The sequence below is a fragment of the Trichosurus vulpecula genome, chromosome 9 (genome assembly GCF_011100635.1).
Source record: "Trichosurus vulpecula isolate mTriVul1 chromosome 9, mTriVul1.pri, whole genome shotgun sequence".
Taxonomy (NCBI): domain Eukaryota; kingdom Metazoa; phylum Chordata; class Mammalia; order Diprotodontia; family Phalangeridae; genus Trichosurus; species Trichosurus vulpecula.
The window spans coordinates 192,675,194-192,695,638 of record NC_050581.1 but is presented as its reverse complement, the minus strand read 5'-3'; the positions used below and the strand labels follow the sequence as shown (position 1 = coordinate 192,695,638).

Sequence of the window (20,445 nt, the reverse complement as noted above, 5' to 3'; positions counted from 1 at the left end):
CCTAACTACTTTCTATAAAATCATTCCGCGTATCTTTGTGTATTCATTTTATATTAATGCTACATGAAGTTATACAGGTACCTGTTGAAGGTAGGGACTGTTTTATCTTTTGCACTCCTATCCCTAAAGAGCCTAGCATATAGAAGGAGCTTAATAAATGCTCACTGACTGATTGACTGTAGCATCCACGTGTGGTTAAGGAGGTTGGGAGGTGGTGAGAGGTTGTAAAGGCGATCAGTGGTCGGATATGAGCTGCGATAGTCGATCTCCGAAGTGGATCCTTCCAACTCTGGGATTCTCGTAAGGTCCCCTCTTCCTACCTCCCAAGTGTTCCAGAGGTGCAGTCCTGGGGCGCTGGGGAAACCTGGCCAAAGGCACCTACCTGATGTCCTTCAAGAGAGATGACAGGCAGACTGCCAGGCCATTTCTCACCGGGGGAGCAGCCGATGGATAGGAAGCACAGCTGACGGTCAAGTCTTCCTCCACCCCACCTCAGGTTGCCACCCTCCCCAAGTTGGGGAGGGGGCTACCCGACGCCCCTTCCCCCCACTCGGCAGACTACCCAGCCACATGTGGACTTTCTCTCTCATCTCCTCGGCTCAGCTTTCCTAATGTCTTAAGATCTCCCCTCCCATAACTCCGGAGACTTTTTGCAGGGAGGCCCCAGAGACTGGGAGCCAGGGCGGCTTTCCAGGTTCTTGCGTGTGCCGGCTCCCCAGCTCCGCCTCTGAGTGCTGCCAGGCGCGGAGATTGGGTCAGGGGCTTCTCCTCTCCCCACCTCTCCCGGGACCCCCAGAGGCCTAAAGGGGGAGGGTATCAGGGCTGTAGTTTTCCACTTTCTCGGTCCAGCTTGCCCTGGGTAGCAGGACCGGAGGCCGGAGGGGCCGAGGGGCGGGACGGGGGAGGAGGACCAGATAGGATAGCGCGGCGGCCGGGGCGGTGCACACAGAGAAAGTGAAACCGGACGAGGAGAAGGAGGAGGACGAGAAGGAAGAGGCGGCGGCGGCGGCAACATCCGCGAGATGGGGAAGTAGTTAGAACCCGAGCCCGAGCCAGAGCCCGAGCCCGAGCCCGCGCCCGCTATGGCCGGCGCCAGCCCCAGCCCCAGCCGAGCTGTCACGGCCAAGGCCATGACCGCGGTCTCCGAGACGTACGACGTGCCCCTGGTGGCACTCAACTTCAGGGTGAGGAGCCGCCTGTCCTTGTACCTCAACCCTCCCACCCAGGTGTCAGCCTACTGGCCCGCGCTGGCCGAGGAGCTGGGCTTCGAGTACTTGGAGATCATGAACCTGCAGGCGCAGCCCGACCCCACGGGCCGCCTCCTGGACTCCTGGCAGTCACGAGAGAGGGCCACCGTGGGCTGCCTCCTGGAGAAGCTGGCCAAACTAGAGCGCCTGGACGTGCTCGAGGACCTGCGGCCCAGCATCGGTAAGGGGGGGGGGGGGAGGGAGACTGGGCAGGACCTGTCCTCAAAGTGGGGCAGGAACCAGCTCTAAGCCCTGGCCCCTGGCCCCAGATTGTGCCCATCCCCCTTCCGAGGTCCCTCTCGACTGTTCCCCACTGGCCCGAACCTGTCCCACTAGTTCCCTGACCCCTTCTGCTTTCTCCCCGTGTTTCCCTGCCTCCCTAGCCTCTTGAGAGCCCTTCAATCAATGAATGCATGTCCTAAACCACGTGCCCACAGCTGACCACACTATACCACATGAGGTCTGACAGGAGTGGAGTAGAGGGGCACCGTGGCCTCTCATTACTGTATACCACACCACTCTATGGAGACCATGCCTTTTAGGTTGCCGTGTTACACTGTTGCCTCAGTCTAATGGGGGAGACCACATGCACACAACTCTAATACAGAAGCTACATACAGGATAAATGGGGGGTATTCCCAGAGAGAAGGCCCAAAGATTAGGGAGGCCTGGGAAAGGCTTTGTGCAGAAGGTGGAGCTTCAGTTGAGACTTGAAGGAAACCAGGGAAGTTAGTAGGCAGAGATGAGGAAGGAGAAAGTTCCACACACGGGGGACACCCAGTGACAGCTGGAGATAGAGTATCCTGTGCAAGGAACAGCTGGGAGGCCAGTGTCAACGGATCATTCTGTATGGAGGGGGGTAAGGTGTGAGATACTTGGGAAGGCCAGAAGGGGCTGGGTTACCAAAGGCTTTCAAAGGCTCCATCCTGGTGGTAAAAGGGAGCCCTGGAGTTTGAGTAGGGGAGTGAGATGGTCAGACATGCATTTTGGGAAGATCGGTTTGACAGCGGAGTAGAGGGTGGCCCCAAGCGGGCAGAGACCTGAGGCAGGGAAACCAATTGGCACCTCATTGCAATAGCCCAGGTGTGAAGCGATAAGTGTCTGTGGCAGTGTTTTCAGTATGAGGAAAGGAGGTTTATAGGAGAGATGTGCCCCAAAAGGTAGAATTGACAGGATCCAGCAGCTAATTAGATATATGGAGCTGGAGAGAAGGAGGAGTCCAGGATGACACCTAGATTGAGATCCTTCGTGAGTGGGAGGATGGGGACCATCCTCCCTGTAAGAGGGGGGTTGGGAGGAAAAGGAGAGCTGGTGGGGGTGGGGTGGGGGGGGGAAGAGAATGAACTCCATTCTGGAATGCTGAGCTGAAGCTGCCTATGGGACATCCAGTTTGAGATGTCCAGTTGGCAGCTGGAGATGAGAAAATGGAAGTCAGGAGAGAGCTTAGTGCTAGACACGGAGAAATGAGAATCATCTCCATGGAGAATTGTAACTCGAGGAGTGGAGGACATCACCAAGTAAAATAGTCCAAAGGAGGCCATGTGTGGCCTTAAGGCCAAAGTTTCCCAACCCCTGCTCTAGAGGGAGAAATAAGAGGTCCCGGAACAGAGCTTTAGGGGACACCCATTGTTATGGGCCAGACCTGAATGAGGATCCAGCAAAGGACAGAGAAGGAGCTGTTAGACAGGTCAGAGAAACAGCAGAGATCAGGGTCATGAAAACCAAAATCCAAGAGAGTATCAAGACAAGGGTGATTGATAGTGTCCAACGCTGAAGAAACATCAAAGAGAGTGAGAACTGAGAAAAGGCTTTTGGCTTTAAGCAATTAAGAGTGCAATATAGAGAGAGTTGTTCGCATGTTGTCTTTGGAGAGAGTATTTTCAGTCAAACAATGTGTTTGGAAGGCAGTCTGCAAAAAGGCAGGCATGAGAGGAAAGTGGAGGTGTCTATAGTAGATGGCCTTCTCAGGGGGTTTAGACCTATCAGGCTACAGTAAGCTGGGATGATTGGCTCAAGTGAGGGCTTTTTGAGGATGGAGGAGGTGTGGACATATCTGTAGGCATAGGGATGTAGCTGGTAGGGAGAGATTGAAGATAAGTGAGAATATAGGGATGATAGGGGGCCATCTGCAGGAGAAGATGGAATGGAATGGATCGCTTGTGCCTGGAAAGGAATTTGCCTTAGCAAGGAGAAGGGCTCCTGTGAGGAGGAGGTGAAGGAAGAGATGGCAGCAGAAAGCAGCAGAGTGATGGGAGATGGGGAAGAGAGGAGAAGCTAGAGCTTTTGGAATGGCCTGAAAGACAGGGTTAAATAGGTGCGTGGTCCTGATTGAGCTTAGACAGGAAGTAGGTTTAGCGACCTAGGGTAGAGAGTGGGCTTCCTTTCAGTGAGAAGGCTTCCCTTTTCGGCACATGAAATAGGCACTTAGTAAATGCTTATTGATTTGACTTGATTTTCTACGGACTGCTCCAAAAAGCAGGGTCCTTCTGACACAGATCTTAACCCGGTGTCCATGGACTCCCAAGAGGTCTGGGGATAAATTTCAGGAAGTCTCTGAATATGGGTGGGAAAAAAATTATAGCTTAATTTTCACAAACCTTTACCTGAAATTCAGTGTTTCCTTCAATAATTTAAGAGCATGTTTCTAAGAAGGGTCTGCCAAGGAGATCCTTCTAAGAAGCCTGCTCTGACCTCTGATGGAGCCCTAGGAAATGGGAAGCCTTTATAGAGCAGAGGTCAGAGACTTAAAACTGGTTGGGACCTAAGAGTCTAGGCCAACTCCTCCATTTTACAGATGAAAATATTGAAGCCCCAGGAGGGAAGGAAAGTGTCTTGCCTTAAATTGCCCAGGTCATAAGCCACAGAAGCAAAATTTGAGCCCAGGTCCTGGTACCCAAAGCCCAGTACTTTTTCTGCTGCATCATCCCCAATATCTATGAGCTTGAGCTTTTCTCTTCAGGCCCCTGTTTTCTGGCAGGTCCTCTAGACCTCTTACTTGGCTTTCAGAATTGGAAACCTCCTGTCAACTCCATGTAGCACCTTGGTCTGGAAAATCTCTGAGGTGCAGGATATGTTAGGAAAAGAGAGAGGGAACAGGCAGTGGTGAATTGGACATTAGCTTGAGTTGAATGAATCATTGTCAACCTGAAGTACAGGATTCTTGTCTATGATATCTCCAAGTGGTTCTCTTGCTTTAGGATGGACACCTTGAGGAGCTCACGGATGATGATGGTAGAGGTGGGGGTGGGGGGGTGATGGTCATGGTCATGGTGATAGTGATAAGCCAATATGCCCAAGCAATCTTACTAAAGTGCAGGTCTGACCATGTTCTCCCCCAGCCCAATTCGGTCAATTCCGGTGGTTCCCTGTCATCTCCAGGATCAAACACAAAATCTTCTGTTTGGTATACAAAGCCCTCTGGAACCTGACCCTAACTGCCTTTCCACTCTCTTTATAACATACTCCCCTCTATGTGGCACTGGCCTCTTTACTATATTCCACATACCACACTCCATGATTTTACACTGGCTGTCTCTCATGCCTGTAATGCTCTACCTCCTCATGTCCAACTCTTGGCTTCCTTCAAGTACCAACTAAAACCCTACCTTCCATAAGCCTTTCTAGGCTCCCTGCCCCCCCCCCCCCCCGCCCCATCCTTTAATGCTTGTGCCTTCCCTCCGAGATTATCTTCAGTTCATTTTGCATATACCTTGTTTGTGCATACTTGTTGGCACACTGTCTCCTCCTTTAGACTGTAAGCTTCTGGGGGTGGTGGGGACTGTGTTTTACCTTTCTTTGTATCACTAGTGCTTAGCACAGTGTCTGGCACATAGTAGGCTCTTAATGGTTGTTGACTTGACTGTCATTTCTTTATATCATCAGAGCTTAGCACAGTATCTGGCACACAGTAGGCTCTTAATGTTTGTTGACTTGACTGTCATTTCTTTGTATCACCAGGGCTTAGCACAGTGACTGGCACACAGTAGGCTCTTAATGCTTGTTGACTTGACTGTCATTTCTCTCACAGTTTTTACACTTTTAAAGTGCTTTATAGACGTTATCTCATTTGATCTTCACAATCACATTGCGTGGTAGGTTCTACAGGTATTTTTATCTCCATTTTACAGATGAAGAAACTGAGGCTCAGAGAGGTGAAATGGCTTGTGGTCACACAGCATCTTATATAAGCATCATCATAGGGTTGGATAGGTCTTCATAACTCCTTCAGTTCAGTCAAGAAAGCATTTATTCAGTACCTTCTTACTAAAGCCATAATACCAAATGGGTACAATGACTAAAAAACAAAAACCTAAATCCAAATAGCCCCTGGCCTCCAGGAGCTTACCTTCTAACAGAGCAGGAGCCCCCACTACAGCCTCCCTGACAGTGAAGTTGTGCTTGGAGAGCTCCAGTGATCGGGAGCTCATTTATGGAGGCAGTCCCCTGCCACTTTTGGATGGCTCCAATGAGGAAGTGCTATCCAGCAGAAATCTGCATCTCTAACTTTCACCTACTGCTCCAAGTATCTGGGACTAAGCAAGGCCAGTCTAATTTCTCTTCTTTGTTCGGGTTTCCTTGGCGCCTTTGAGATCCTGATTCTATTATCTGGTGTTGGCTATTCCTTCTAGTTGTTCGTATGTAAATTGATCAGGGAGCTTTCTAAGTACTTTATTAACTACCGGGATAAAAATAAAGTCCAAAGATAGATTCCCATGGCATTACCTTAGAGACTTCCCTCCATATTGACCTAGGCCCATTAATCCACCCTCTTTGGGTTCCATTAATTCTCAGGCCACCTAAGGGTGCTATCCCTCGGTCCACATCTCTCCATACTGCCCACAAAGATACTGTAAGTAAGAGACTCTCAGATGACATTCTGAAATCCAGGGCTTTGAAATCCACAATTCCTCCGTGCTACCCTGGTGAGTAACCTCATCAAAGACGGAAGCTGGGTTAGACCAACTGGTATGGCTTGTTTTAGAATGAACCCATGCTGACGTATAGAGATCACCACCTTTCCTTCCCAGTGCTTAGAAGCCACCCTCTCATAATGCATTCTAGAAATTGGTCAGACTGTGGTGAGTGTATACCATCATCCCATTCATTCATTTGTTCACTGAGTGTATACTATTGTCCCATTCATTTGTTCAGTCAATAGATATTGGTGGTGCTGCCATGGATGACACACAGTTCTGTATCAGATGTACATCAAAAGTGTACTGATGTCGAATGACAGTTTGGTACAGTGGATAGTACACTGGCCTTGGAGTCAGGAGATGCTTGGGTTTGAACCCCACCCCTAATATACACTGGTTGTGTGAAGCTGGACAAATCAATTCACTTTTATGGGCCTCAACTACCTCATCTGTAAAACGGGTATAATAAATAACACCTGTAGCAGTAAACACATGAGGTTGTCATCAAAAAGTATTTATTTAGCACCTACCAAATGCCAGGGACTGTGCAATCACTGGGAATACAAAGAAAGGCAGAAGACAGTTCCTACCCTCAGGGGGCCTTCAGTCTAATAGGAGAGACAACTCGCAACACATATGTACAAACAAGCAATAGGTAGAATAAACAAGAAGAAAAGAAGATGCTGGAATTTTGAGATGCTGGAATTCTGATGGATTAAGAAAGGTGTCCTATAGAAGATGGGATTTTAGTTAGGACTTGATGGAAGCCAGGGAAGCCAAAGATGCAGAGATTAGGAGGGAAAGCATGCCAGGAAAGAAAATGTCCAAGTACAGAGTGGGCATCCCCAGTGAAGTCATGTCTGTAGAGTGCTTTGCAACCCTTAGAATCCCTATATAAAGGGTACCTCTGATTATCTTTGCTTTGGGTTAGCACAGTGAATCAAATTATAAGGGAAAATGAGCACTGAGTGTAATAGAGTAGGGTGGAGGAGCTCCTCTGAGAGCTGATTGTTAAATTTTCAGTTTGAGTATTTACATCTCAGAAATCAGCAAATGCTACCTAATCAGGAGATAACTTATTGTTTTGTTGATTATCTAAAATTAAGAAAGTGATGGGAAAATGGTAATGATGAAAATAGAACTTTAAAATGTGTTGTGCATACATTTTTTCAAAGAGCCAGTTGTTAAACAGCATACTCATGGTGTTTACTGTGTGTCAGGCACTATGTCCTAAGAGAGGTTCAGAGTTTTTAGGGGAGCTTGAAGGAGGAAGGGAGCGCATCTAGCCAGGAGGCCCAGGAAGGGTTCTGGGAACAGACATCGTTAGCGGTGAGTCAGGGCACCTGGATTCAAAGCCCAGTCAGTTCAGACACAAAGCATCTGGGCCATTTTTTCCTCTGAATTTCTTCTGTAAAATCCTGTGAAGGTTTAAATCTTATTATTTGGAATCATTCTTGAAAGATGGCCACAATTTCACACGGTAATGAGCATGAAGTTGTGTTTGAGAGACCATAAGCAACATGGTATGCTTTGAGAGTGGCAGCAGAGATGTAGTGAACGATGGGCCTGAAGTCAGGAAGACCCAGGTTCGAGTCCATCCTTAGACACATGCTGGCTGGGTAACCTTGGACATGGTTGCCCCCAGCAACCGTAAGACTAAAAATTCCAAAACAATTACTAGATCTTCCTTGGTAGAGGGAGTTTCCTCACTGAGAGTTGCCCACATCGATGTAATCTCAAGTCTAGTTAAATGATAATAATAAAGTAATACTAAGGTTGGCCTGCAGGGCTGGGAATTTGCCCAGGAATGGAGAGCCATTGAATATTGTTGACTAGGGGAGTATTTGAGGTGGATCAGTGTGAAGGATGGCCAACGGGCAGGAGACAAAGGTAGAGCTGACAGTGGCCTCAGAGACCACAGAATCCAGAGCCAAGTCCCGAAGACGATGAGATTGGGGAGAGAGATGAGAGGCAGCAAGACCAACAAAGTTGCCTCTGGCAAGAACCAGACAGAGAAGGTGGCAATCCCAGCTGTGAGAATTTGGGGCAGCTGGGGTAAGCAGCACCAACCAGGGCCAGCCCTCAGATCTCCTGTGTGATGTTATCATCGCTTAAAACCCAATAAGAAGTCATTGTCATTGAGTTACTTCAGTCATGTCCAATTCTTCAAGACCTCATTGGAGGTTTTCTTGGCAAAGATACTGCAGCGGTTTGCCGTTTCCTTCTCCAGCTCATTTTACAGATGAGGAAACTGAGGCAAACAGGGTGAAGTGACTCGCCCAGGGTCACACAGCTAGGAAGTGTCTGAGGTCAGATTTGAACTCAGGAAAAGGAGTCTTCCTGACTCCAGGCTTGGAGATCTATCTACTGTAGCAGCACCTAGCTTCCCATGAAGTAATTAAGACATAATCAAATAGTAATGAAGACAAATGCTATTGAGTGGGAGACAGTGATACCCAAGGGATCTTCTCCTTTATTTGTGACATGGGCTCTTTGGGCAACAGCCTAGTGAAGGTCATGGACCCCTTCTCAGAATCATGCATGCACAAAACACTTAGAATTACCAAGGAAAATAATTATATTGAAATATGGTGCTCAAAAGATTGTTTAAAAAACACAAGTTTGTGGATCCCGCCCCCAGTGAAGCAGGAGTTGATAACCACTTGGTGTTGGCTAGGCCCTTGGTGGTCATTTACCCAGTACACAGTATTTGGGGGCCCATGTTCCTTCTGCTCAGCCAGAGAGGCCTTGTCAAGAGAGAAGATAAATCACAGATAAATGCGCAGATAAATCAGAGCAGGGCTGCTGCTTCTGGGGAGGCGGGGAGAGAGGCTGGTCCACCTGAAGGGTCAGAAGCAAAGCCAGGCTTATCCCAGGCTCCTTAGAGCTCCCATATATGGCAGTAGTAACAGAGAAATGGAAATGAGGTTACTTTGAGAGGCCTTGCTGAGGCCCAAACAGCAGGACTTAGTTACTGGTTGCTTGCCTGGGGTGAAGGAGAAGCTTGAGTCACAATTGTCTCCCAGGTTCTGAACGAGGGCCTGGGAGGCTGGCTCCTGATTTCTCAGTAAAAATAAGGACTTTCCGAGGAGCAGTTGGGAGGGGCATGGGGCCTAGAGGCTGAGTTCAGTCTTCTTTATCACTGCCCACCAACTGCTGCCTGGGCTTAGAGGAAGAGAGATGAATCGATCCAGCCTGCCCACCCTCAGGGGGCCCCATCAGTCCTAGAGACCTGGAGTGGCACAAACAGGCATCTGGTCACATACACAATGGTTACCAGGGCAGCTCACACAGACGAAACAAAGCGGCAGACTGTGAATAGAGAAGGGTGAATGTCTCCATATAGGCAGAGGGAGGGCCTGGCGTGTGTGTGTGTGTGTGTGTGTGTGTGTGTGTGTGTGTGTGTGTGTGTGTGTGTGTGTGTGTGTGTCTGGGTTGGGAAAGCTAAGTAGGAGTCCCCTACCCTGGAGTGGGGGCCCCCCAGCTGCCTCAGGTTTTCATTAAGCTTCTTTCACTCTATGTAGAATTAACTTTTGATTATGCAGAGCAAAAAGAAAAGTTAACTGAAGTAATTAGAAAACTTCTGACAGATAAAAGCCTGGCCAAAAAGCTGATCTATGATTCTCCCCATTAGCTGAAGGGGATGTGGGTTTGTTCATTCCTCAAGTCACTGACTTCTTGTGCCTTTCAGTCCTCCCTTCCCCCATTCATTCGGCTTCCCCCCAGACCACCCTCTGTTTGCCGCTCCCCCCCATTCCAAATGGCCTTTGCCAGCTTGCCACACTCGCTCATTCAGTCACACTTATTAAGCCCCTTCCTCAGGCTAAGTTCTGTGTAGGCCCTTGATTTTCAAAGGCCAAAGCACAACAATCCTGCCTTCAGAGACCTTCCATTCTATGGTCCTATATATGGACCCATATGTAAGTTTAGGCAAAATCCATGGAAAGTGAATGGGAAAGGGGAAGAAGGAAATTCTTGAGCTGAGTCACAGAGGTGGGGAGGAGGTGGCAGGGGGGCAGGGGAGCAGGAGGCCATGGCCTCGTCCTGATTTGGCTACCCAATTGGCCCTGGCACTTTCCTGGGTTCCCTGCCCTCTCTTCTGTGGTCAGTTTCTCTTTCTGATTCTGGTCGATAGTAGCCCATCTGCCCTTTTGGAGTTGTGTCTGGGCAGTGACAGGAGACGTGTTTCAGGACCAGAGAAATGTAATCCAGGATTTTTATGAGAAATCCCGGTGAGAGGCTCATTCTGGGGCTCAGAATGTTAGAAGTGGAAAGATGCTTAGAGACTAGTGAATTCATTTTACAGCTCAGGCCCAGGGAGGGGAGGTGACTTGCCTAAGGTCTCACTGACATCTCTTTTCAAGAAGCCTCCTAGCCTCCCAATAGAGAGGTCACATCTCTGTCAGCTCTGCTGTGTCAATGTGTTTGTCCTGAGGCTGAGAGGAGGGCAGAATTAAGACCAGTGGGATCTGGAGCCAATCCTGCCTCTGACCCTTACCAACTGTGTGACAATAATGGATGAGTCATGGAACCTCTCCTTGTCTCAGGCAGTGGGGTAGTGCCAAAGCCACATTGCCTCTGGAACTGAAGATTAGAGATTTGCACCTCAGCCCTGCCACTTCCTGCCTCAGTAGACAGTTTGTCAAGAACCTCCCCAATGATGACATTCTGATAGGGCAAATTCATCCACTTGGTTCCAAAGCTTTCTGGAACCCTATGGACTTTCCCCGAACTACATTGTTAATGACCCAGGAGAGGGGTTGGTCATTTGTTCAATCCTATATGCCAGGCACTTGCTGGGAATACAAAGAAAGATAAAAACAGCCCTTGTCTTCCAGGAACGGAATGGGGGTAGACAGCATCCAAGTAACTGGGAACATCCAAGGTGGGTCCGGTGTAAATGGGAGGTGAGCTCAGAGTGCTATCTGTGAGGTGGAGGAGAGGCTGGGAGAAGTTTCCTGCAGGAGGTGGGGTTTGGGCTGAATCATGAAGCTTCAGTAACCTAGCACTGTGCTAAGGATACAAAGGAGGCAAAAACAAAACAAAACAAAAAATCCCAAACCAGCCTCTGCCCTCAGGAAGCGCGAATTCTCTTAGGGGAGACCACATGCAAACAGCTCTGTAAAAGTGAGATCATTGGACATAACCACCAGAGAAGGCACTAAGCTTAAGGAGGGCTGGGAAAGGAGTACTGCGTCGGGAGGGCCAGGATCCAGTCATGGAGTCCAAAGAGGGAAAAGCGGGGAAGTTGCAGTGTCCTGTTGTCTCTCTCCTCACAGACGAGGACTGCAAGAAGTACCTGAAGAAGCAGCGGGAGGAAGAAGCGGAGAAGCCTCTGCAGGTGCCCGCTGTGGATAGCAGCAACCCTCAAACACCTGAGCTGGCGGGCATCACCATTCTGGATGACCCACGGGGTAATGGGGCAGAGGGAAACAGGAGGAGAGGCAGGGAAGAAAGCCTTGGAGGATGCAGGGGGGCTTATATTTTTACAGCTGGGATGGCTGGGACTGGACCGTCCTAGCAACTGCCACTCAGTCACATGTGGTCTGCTGTCTTGGCACATAATCTTTGACAAAGCCAAGCCAACTTCTCCCCTCACCCTCCTCTGGCCACCATGTGTCCTCAGGGAATATAGACTTCTTTTAACAATGACCTGAACAGAATGGAATTAATGGATGAATCAGAAGAAGGGTTCCAGAACGAACATGATTCCTGGATTAGCTGCAGTTTTTAACTGGCTTTTTTCCATTTAGTATTTTAGTTTTCCACCATGTAAAAATAATTTTTAACATTTATTTTAAAATTTGGAGTTCCATTCCCTCTGTCCCTCCCCACCCCCCCTCATTGAGAAGGCAAGCAATTTGACATAGGTTATACATGTGTAGGCATGCAAAACGTATTTCCATATTAGTCATGTTATGAAAGAAAACATAGACTTAAAGAAAGTAAACAAAGTATGCTTCTATCTGCATTCAGACTTCTCCATCACTTTCTCTGGGGATGAATAGCAATTTTCATCATAACTCCTGCAGACTTGTCTGGATCATTGTATCGATTATCTTTTGATTGACCCATCATTGTATTGACTAGCTAAAGTTTTTAATTGACCCACCACTTATATATAATGGATAATTTATTTTCATTGTTTTTTTAAAGACGACTTTATCAAATTTTATTGTAGTAGATGTAAGGTCTGAGAATTCCCCCACCTAGGAAATCCTTTACCTCCCCCAAACAGTGGGGCAAGTGTGATGCTGAAGAAAGAGGCTTCCAGTATGATTTTATAAGAAGTTTTAATGATTATGTGGATACTTACAAACAGGCAGTCTGGGGAGGTGGCCAGACCAATGGTGGGTCCCCACAAAGATCCTGAAAAAGGCCCATGCTAATTATAGAAATCAGACAAAGGGAGGAGTCATAGAGGGCTTCACTGCAGATTGGGGGATATTTGGGGATTTTTGCTTAGTTAATATTTTAATCTATACCTAGTATTGAGGCAGCTCCCAGACATCTAGTATCATACCAGTGCTGTTGGGTAAATGCCCAGGAACTCAAAGTTGTGTGCTGCTCACAGTGTCGTTGTTATGGCTTTCACCAGTTGCTACCCTACAGTAGCTGATATTGAGAGAGATTAAAGATTTGCTTGAGGTCAAAAGGAATGTCTGTCTGCCTGTCTCTATCCCTGTGACCTCAGAAGCAGGGCTGACGGGAAGATGGCAGTGGGGATCTGGGTTTGCCTTCAACCTTCTCTGTTCACCACCTCCTGGGTTCCTGACCCTTGACCTCTGGCCTCCTCTCACTCCCACCCCCACTCCCTCAGGACAAATGCCAGAACTCTTTGATGCCTTCATCTGCTACTGTCCCAGTGACATCCAGTTTGTTCATGAGATGATCCAGCACTTGGAGCAAACCGACTGCCGGCTGAAGCTGTGTGTGTCGGATCGGGATGTCCTGCCTGGCACCTGTATCTGGTCCATCACCAGTGAGCTCATTGAGAAGAGGTCAGTGGGAAGGGGGAAGGATCTAGAAGATTGAAAAGAGCCCTGTTTCAGAAGTCAAGAGACTTACCTTCAGGTCTCTGCTCTGCCATGAACTCACTGTATGACTGTGAATACCATTATAGCCCCTCTGAGCCTCAGTATCCCTATCTGTAAAATGAGGACAGTCATACATGCCCCACCCATTTCAGATGGTCACAGAACATCACTTTTAGAAGAGACCTCAGGGGCCACGGAGTCCAACCCCTCCCCCTTGCCACAAAACCACTAAATGGCCTTTTAGCCTTGAGAAAAAGGGAATCCTTGATCCCCCAAGGCAGCTGCTTTGCTCCACTTTGGACAGCTCTAAACCTCCCGTTTTACAGTCTTTACGGTTTGTTCCTAGTTGTAAGGGTCATGAGAACATCTGTGGAGTTACAGATCAGATAAGCATAGAAAGCGGAGCCAAGAGGATTTGGAGGCAAACGAGTCAGATGCTTGTCTTGCTGCTAACACTGCTGTTAATGCATTAATGCTGTGTGCACATCACAGCCTGTCTTGGCCTAAGGGTCCTCCTCCATAAATAAAGGGGCTGGCCCAGATAACCACTGAGATTCCTTTCAGTTCTAAATCTGTGACTCTGAAGAAAGGCAGTGTGGCCTAGTGGCTAGAGAGCTGGTCTTGGAGTCAGGAAAACCCATACTGGCTGTGTGACTAGGGGAGAGTCACCGAACCTCTCAGTGCTAGGCAAAGACTTCAAAGCTGCAGGTCAGTTGGTTTTTATTTAACATTTAGTAAGCTCCTACTATGTGCTAAGCATTTTACAATTATTATCTCATTTAACCCTTGCAACAACCTTGTGACTTTTATTGTCCCCACTTTACAGTTAAGGAAACTGAGACAAACAAAGGTTCAGGGACTTGCCCAGGGTCACAGAACTAGTTTGTATCTGAGGCCAGATTTGACTAGGGTCTTCCTGAACACCTGGCTGCAATCGTTGCTTCCAAACTACCTCTGCCTCTCTCCAGGTGTCGACGGATGGTTGTTGTCATTTCTGATGAGTACCTGCAGAGCAATGAATGTGACTTCCAGACCAAATTTGCTCTTAGCCTATGTCCAGGTGAGCAGCCCCTGTGAGCAACCTGAAGGGTGGAGCTTTCTGGGCTCTGAGAGCCTGCGATTGGGTAGGGGCAGGGCACCAATATGGAAGACGAAGATGAAGGGAGGGAAGGAGGAAGGGAGGCAGAGGGGGGGAGGGAGGGAGGAGGAGGGGAGAGAGAGACAGAGACAGAGACAAAGAGACAGAGACAGACAGAGGGACAGAGACAAAGAGACAGAGGGGAGGAAGGGAGAGAGAGACACGGGGGGGGGAGGGGGGAGGGAGACGGGAGGGAGGGAGAGACAGACAGACAGAGACAGAGAGATAGAGACAGAGAGAAGGAGCAGAGGAAGAAGGACAATGGGAGACAGAGGTGGGGAGGAAGAGAGGAAAAGAGAGAAAGAGAGAGGTTGTCTGTTCCCCTCCATAAAAATGTCCTTGGGGATCCCCCCACACAGACCTCCCACCACCCTACTTTCCACCTCCCATTTTTATGTTGTCTTCCTCCATTAGAATCTAAGCACCTAGAGGGCACTTATAGGACTCTTTATTGGTCACATCTGGGTCCTCAGCTCTTAGCACAGTCCCTGGACCATCCTGTCGCATACAAGATCCTAGCCTAGGTGACAGCATTGACTGGCTGGCTGGAAGCCACGAGAATTAGCTTTTATGAAACAATGCCTTGTCCACATTCTCCTCTTGCACCTGATTCGGCCTCCGGCTGCCAGTCACCAGAGCGACCCTGTGGAGAGAGGAATGGGTTAGGTCAGGCCCCAAACAAGTGCATTCAGGTTTTTGAATGTCTCCAAATGCTGCCAAAAGCCAGACTGGGCTACTTTTCATACTTTCTTGGTTTGTATTCTTGATCTCCTGCTGCCTCACCTTCTCTAAACAGTGAATGAATGAAAGAATAAGTGAGTGAAAAAGCATTGATTGAGCCCCTCTTAGGGGAGAGCAGTACAGGTCCTAATAGAAAAGCAAGAGAGTGTCTCCCCTCATGGAGTTCTAATGGGGGACAGAGAGAAGACAGGTCTGGCCTGGGAAGACCAGAAGTCAGACCAGGAGCAATGGGAGCATTGATTTAGCTACTGTTCCCAGGGAAAGAGCTAGAAAGTGGTAGGTGGCAGGGTGGGTGGAGAATGCCTGGATTGGTCTGGACTTCCTGGTGGATGAATGGAGGAGACATGGACATGATGTAGGCTGGCCAGACACAGTGAGTTAGGCAAGTTGGTGCCTGGCATTTTGCCTTAGTGGTAGTGGTGGTGGCAGGAGCCGCAGCACCAGCAGTAGCAGCAGCAATAAAGTAGCAGTAAAAGCAGTAACAGTACCAGCGGCAGCAGCGGTGACACTAGCCTATGTGACAGCAGTAACAGTCCCAGCAATGTTAGCCGCCGCCGCGGTGCCCTTCTCTCTGCCAGGAGGGGCAGGGCGTCCTCGTGTGATCTCACGATCAATGATGCTCTCTGGCATCATTGCTGGTTTTTCATTACTTGGAGTCCAGCTTCATCTCCTAACTCTTCATTTGCTCACTCACTCTGGCCCGGCCAGCCCCAGGCTGAGGTCCTCCGTGGAGCACCTTAGCAACTCCCCCATGGAGGGAGGCATGATTTCTGGAGGTCTGGTCCAGGGGCTGCTATTCCATGGGAGAAGCAGGGCTGCAGAAGGGCAGATGTCAAGACTGCTGGGTGAAGCAATGGAAACAGAGGCCAAAGTCAGGGAGCCAGGGTTTGTATGTGCTTCCTCTCCCCTTTTGAGTCAGGATTCTGGTTGTGCCTGGCCACACCCACACATGGGCATGCCTGCCTTGAGTTGTGCCCACCCTCCGTTGCCTTTCAGACAGACGCATCTACAAGGGAACAACCGTTAGGCCCCTGCTGTATGCCAGTCCTGTAGGAGGTGCTGGGGGGAGGCACAGAACTGGAGGACCCTCAGCTCTGGTCCTCACAGTTTCCTGACCCTGCCTCTTTTGCAGGGGCTCGCCAGAAGCGTCTCATTCCTGTCAAGTACAAGGCAATGAAGAAGGAATTCCCCAGCATCCTGCGCTTCATCACAGTCTGTGACTACACCAACCCCTGCACCAAGAGCTGGTTTTGGCCACGACTCGCCAAAGCCCTCTCCCAGCCCTGAGGTGCTCTCTCTCAGATGTGATGTCACCTGCAGCCTCTCTCTTGGACCAAAGACTGCCTGATTCTATAGGGAAGGGGCAAAGCCAGGCTTCCCTCTTTAGCCAAAACGACCACCTACAGACACAGCTGACATCTGTATCGCATGCTATGTCATGTGTACAGCCTGTGTTGGGTTTCATACATGTAATACTTGAGATCTATCATGGCAGTAGGTAAGCCCTAGGGAGTCACATGAGTGTCAGAGGCAGGTTTTGAACCCAGGTCACCTTGGATTCAAACCCTGCACTCTCCCCACTACACCATGATGCCCACTGGTTGAATAGCCCTAAAGAGAACAGAAGTTCTGCATGACTTGTTTCAAAGAACAAGTCCTGTAGATACCTGGTGTGGAAATAATGGTGACTGGCTTTTTCTCTAAGTGCCTACAAACTACCCCTTTAATAGTCTCTTAGAGAACTTTACAGGAAATTGAGATCAAGCTCCCCAGTCCAGAGTTGGAAGCATCTATCTTCTTCCCCTTTCCTGAAAATCTCCAGGATGGCATCACCTCTCATTCCCCATGATTCTGCCAATTTTTTGCAATCATGTCCACAAATTATCTCATTGTCTTCGGCTACAGCTCATCTGGGCAGCTGGGGAGTGGCAGGGTGGGGAAGGGAGGTCACTCTCACTAGGTAGTTTCCTATTGTAAATAATTCTTCCTAACTAGGTCCAAAGCTCTGCTGTTTATAGCCTCACAAGGACTTCAAGTATTTATGTTTAAGTTCAGCATCCTGGGACAGAGTTCTGATCACCCCACCTTACTTACATGCTATAGGTTCAGTGTGTTGCATTTCAGTGCCTGAAGAGCTGTGATCCCTCAGGAACCCCTCATGTGAATATTTCACTACCCTATTATTGCTACCAACTGTCCTGTCTCAGCACTAAGATACTTACTTTTTCCTCTACTCCCTGGGTAAGTGGGCTCCAACTCAGGGAGTGTATCCCTTGCTTCTAGAACAAGCCTGGAGTCCACACTGGGGCAAACCAGACTTTTCTTTGGCTACTCCATTAAGAGCTAAGAGACAGAATGGTAACAAGAAATTTTTAACCAGGGCAAGTAGCAGAGAACAGGCCCAGAGCAGGAGACCCAAAATGTTTCTGCAAAAGCTGCTGGGGAAGCCAAAGAGAGGGAAGGGTCAGCTAGACCAATGGGTGGAGCAAGAGCCCACCTGTGACAGGGTGGCTGCTGGGGGAAAGGAAGCTTCTTTTTTAGTTACTTATTCTTACTAGCTAAGCTCAGTTGGTTCTATGCTGTTGAAGAACTAAAAGTGTTCTAATTTCATCACCACGGTAGAAAGCCCTTGTTGCCCTACCTTAGTTGTGGCTCTGGTGGAAGGTTTGTTGGGAGTGATTGGGTTCCACATTGAGAACATTCTGAAAGCCGTCAGGAGGAGGCCATGTCATCAGCAGCACTTGCTCTGAGGCACTCTCTGTATTTAAGCTGTTGGCTTCTGCCTCATGAGAGCTGCCTCATGGCTCACCAAGTCAGAAATGGGAGTTCGGGCTCCACCCTTGCCAGGAAGCTCAAAGGCTGGCTATACTGGTTTTTCTGATTAAGACTCTAGAACACAAGTGGACTGCAGATTTAAAAGAGACTATAGAAAGTAATGGAAAGAGCTCCAGACTAAGACTCAGGAGTGCAGTGTCCTAGCCTTGGCTTCATAGGCAACAAGTATTTATTAAGTACCAAGCATGTGCCAGGCACTGTGCTAAGCCCTGGGCATGTGAATACAAGCAAACAGAAAGACCATTTCCTGTTCTCAAGGACCTTGAATCCTAAGAGGGGAAGCCAACTCATAAAAGGGAGCTGGAAGGAGGGAAGGAAGGGAGAATAATGGCCACTCACATGGAGGATTGGGGGTGAAATCTAGAGAGTCAGCAACATAGCAAGAGGTGGGTGAGACATGGCCATCTTGGGCCATCCCCCAAATGCAGGCACTCACCAATGGAAGAAGGGAGCGTTGGTGGGAAAGGAACATTGCAGATGGAGAAGGACAGTTCTAGGGAAGGCAGAAACTGAGACATGGTGGTAAAGTCCTTATGAGTAAGAATTGGAGCTGCCTGCATCTTTGTCCCCAAAGTGGAGATGCTCAAAGGAACTCATCAATGGGAAAAGAGGGACTGACATGGCAGAGGGATATCAAAGGGTGAGAAACCTCCAGGCACTGATGTAAGCTCCAGGATGGAGGGCAGCTGAGTCACCAGGACTGGCCATGTCACTTTGAACAACTTACTTTTCCTCCCTGGGCCTCAGTTTCTCCATTTGTAAAATGACATAGCCTGTGTTAGCTAGTGCCTTGGGGAGACCTGTGTCTGTTTTTAGGGCTCTGTACAAATTGGGGAACCTTCAACTTGGTTCAAGCTGTGGTCACAAAAGCAGAAGGATATTGGTGGGACAGATATACCTAAGGTTTAGCTAGCTTGGACTCTCATCTTAAAAAAAAAAAACTACTTCTGTTTTTGTTTCCTACATCATAGTCATTTCTGGAAAGATCCACCTTTCATTTGCTCCTCCCCCTCCCCTCCAAAAGTAAAACCCCGTTCTAAGAAAAATGGTTAAGTAAAAGCCTCTCCCCCACCGAGCACATCTGGTAGTGTCCACAGCATTCTGTCCTAGTAGGTCCCACCTATCAGAGAAGGGAGGTATGTGTTCCCAGGTCTGGCTTCCTTATGGAAACACTTTCTTCTCCATTGTTGTAGTCACTTTCACCTGCTTTTATAAATAACAATAGATTCATTAAATGCTGGATGCCAACCAGAAGAGAAAAAGCTAAGGCCCCAAAAGTTGAAATAACTAATCGTTCCTTCTGTGTATAAATTGTTCTGTCTACTTCTCCAAAAACTTTCTCATTCTTTTCTCATTGGACAGGGAGGGGGCTGCTTAACTCTGCCCTTTCTATTCCCAGTGGCTACTAGAGCATTCAGTAGGCACTTAATAAGTGCTTGTTGGTTGATCTGTAAACAGCAGCAGGAGGTTGTCAGGGAAGACACTGTCACACTTATTTTATAGGTGAAGTCGAGTAGAAAGTGGTAAAGAATGTATTATATACTTAAAAAATAAAAGCTAAGCTGTACATTATGGCTATTTGGGGCTCCATGTACCAACCTCTTTGCCTGTTCTTTGTGTATGGAAATGCTCTTTTGAGCTGGTGTTTGTCAAAGTCATAATCAATTTTTAAAAAAAATAATAAATCATTTAAAAATATATAATGATAATAAAATGTAAGATGTGGCCTCGGTGTAAGGGTGAAAAACCAGCTGTTGTTCACATGGCACTTTAAGCAGTTTATGTCCTTATCGCATAGAATAGAGGAAGTTACACCGTTCCCATGTTGCAGATTTGATAAAGAGGCACAGGGAGAAGTGGCAGAAGCAGAACCTTTCCTGGGGTTCTCTGCCCCTCCCCCATGTCAGACGCCCCAGGCCTCCTGGCCTTGTTAACTCTGCTCTTGGGGGCTCTCAGTACCCATGTCCTCATGTACTGAGCAGGGGTTCTGGGGTGCTGGTTGTGAGCACTTTGTAACTTAATAGAAGGCCAAGTTAGTACTATTAAAGTTCCCACAATGCTGCATCTGCCTGCTGGGTGTGGCTTCTCACCAAGTCAAATCTGCTAGAGAACAGCACCTAGTGGGTCTGCTATGGAAAACAGACTGGATTTGGAGTCAAAGGAACAGGGCTCGAATCCTGACTCTTTGACTTCCTACCCACTTGTCCATGGGAGTTTTTGACCTTCTCTGCCCTCCATTTTCCTCACCATTAGTTGAAGGGGCTGAACCAGACAGATGACTCTGAGGTTTCATCCAGTTCCTGTTCTGGGACTCCATGAGCTGACCGGTTAAGCTGATGGGTCACCTGAAGGTTCTCTTGGTGGTGCAGGTGAAATAAGTTACTGAACTCCTTCCAGATAATATCTTCATGCCTCAGACTGGGCCTTTGCCCAGGAGTTGCTCTTCCTTGCAGATGGAATCATATATTAGAACTGGAAGGGACCTTGGATACTCTTGCGGTTAGATTCTCTTTTTACAGAAGATTAGAGAA

At 48.3% G+C, this 20,445-nt stretch overlaps 1 protein-coding gene across 1 annotated transcript; it reads left to right on the top strand.

The window, feature by feature from the left end:
- Positions 1 to 985: 985 nt before the first annotated feature.
- MYD88 (MYD88 innate immune signal transduction adaptor) lies at positions 986 to 19,612 on the top strand. The gene is made up of 5 exons (XM_036738635.1): positions 986 to 1,428; positions 11,443 to 11,577; positions 12,984 to 13,164; positions 14,169 to 14,260; positions 16,212 to 19,612. Exons 1-5 carry the CDS (start codon positions 1,083 to 1,085, stop codon positions 16,364 to 16,366), a joined length of 909 nt encoding a protein of 302 aa, XP_036594530.1. The 5' UTR covers positions 986 to 1,082; the 3' UTR covers positions 16,367 to 19,612.
- The last annotated feature ends 833 nt before the right edge of the window (positions 19,613 to 20,445 follow it).

Coding starts and splice junctions, on each gene's coding strand:
- MYD88 (XM_036738635.1), top strand. CDS start 1,083: ATGGCCGGCGCCAGCCCCAGCCCCAGCCGAGCTGTCACGGCCAAGGCC. Junction 11,578..12,983: donor CATTCTGGATGACCCACGGG/GTAATGGGGCAG, acceptor CCACTCCCTCAG/GACAAATGCCAGAACTCTTT. Junction 13,165..14,168: donor AGTGAGCTCATTGAGAAGAG/GTCAGTGGGAAG, acceptor GCCTCTCTCCAG/GTGTCGACGGATGGTTGTTG.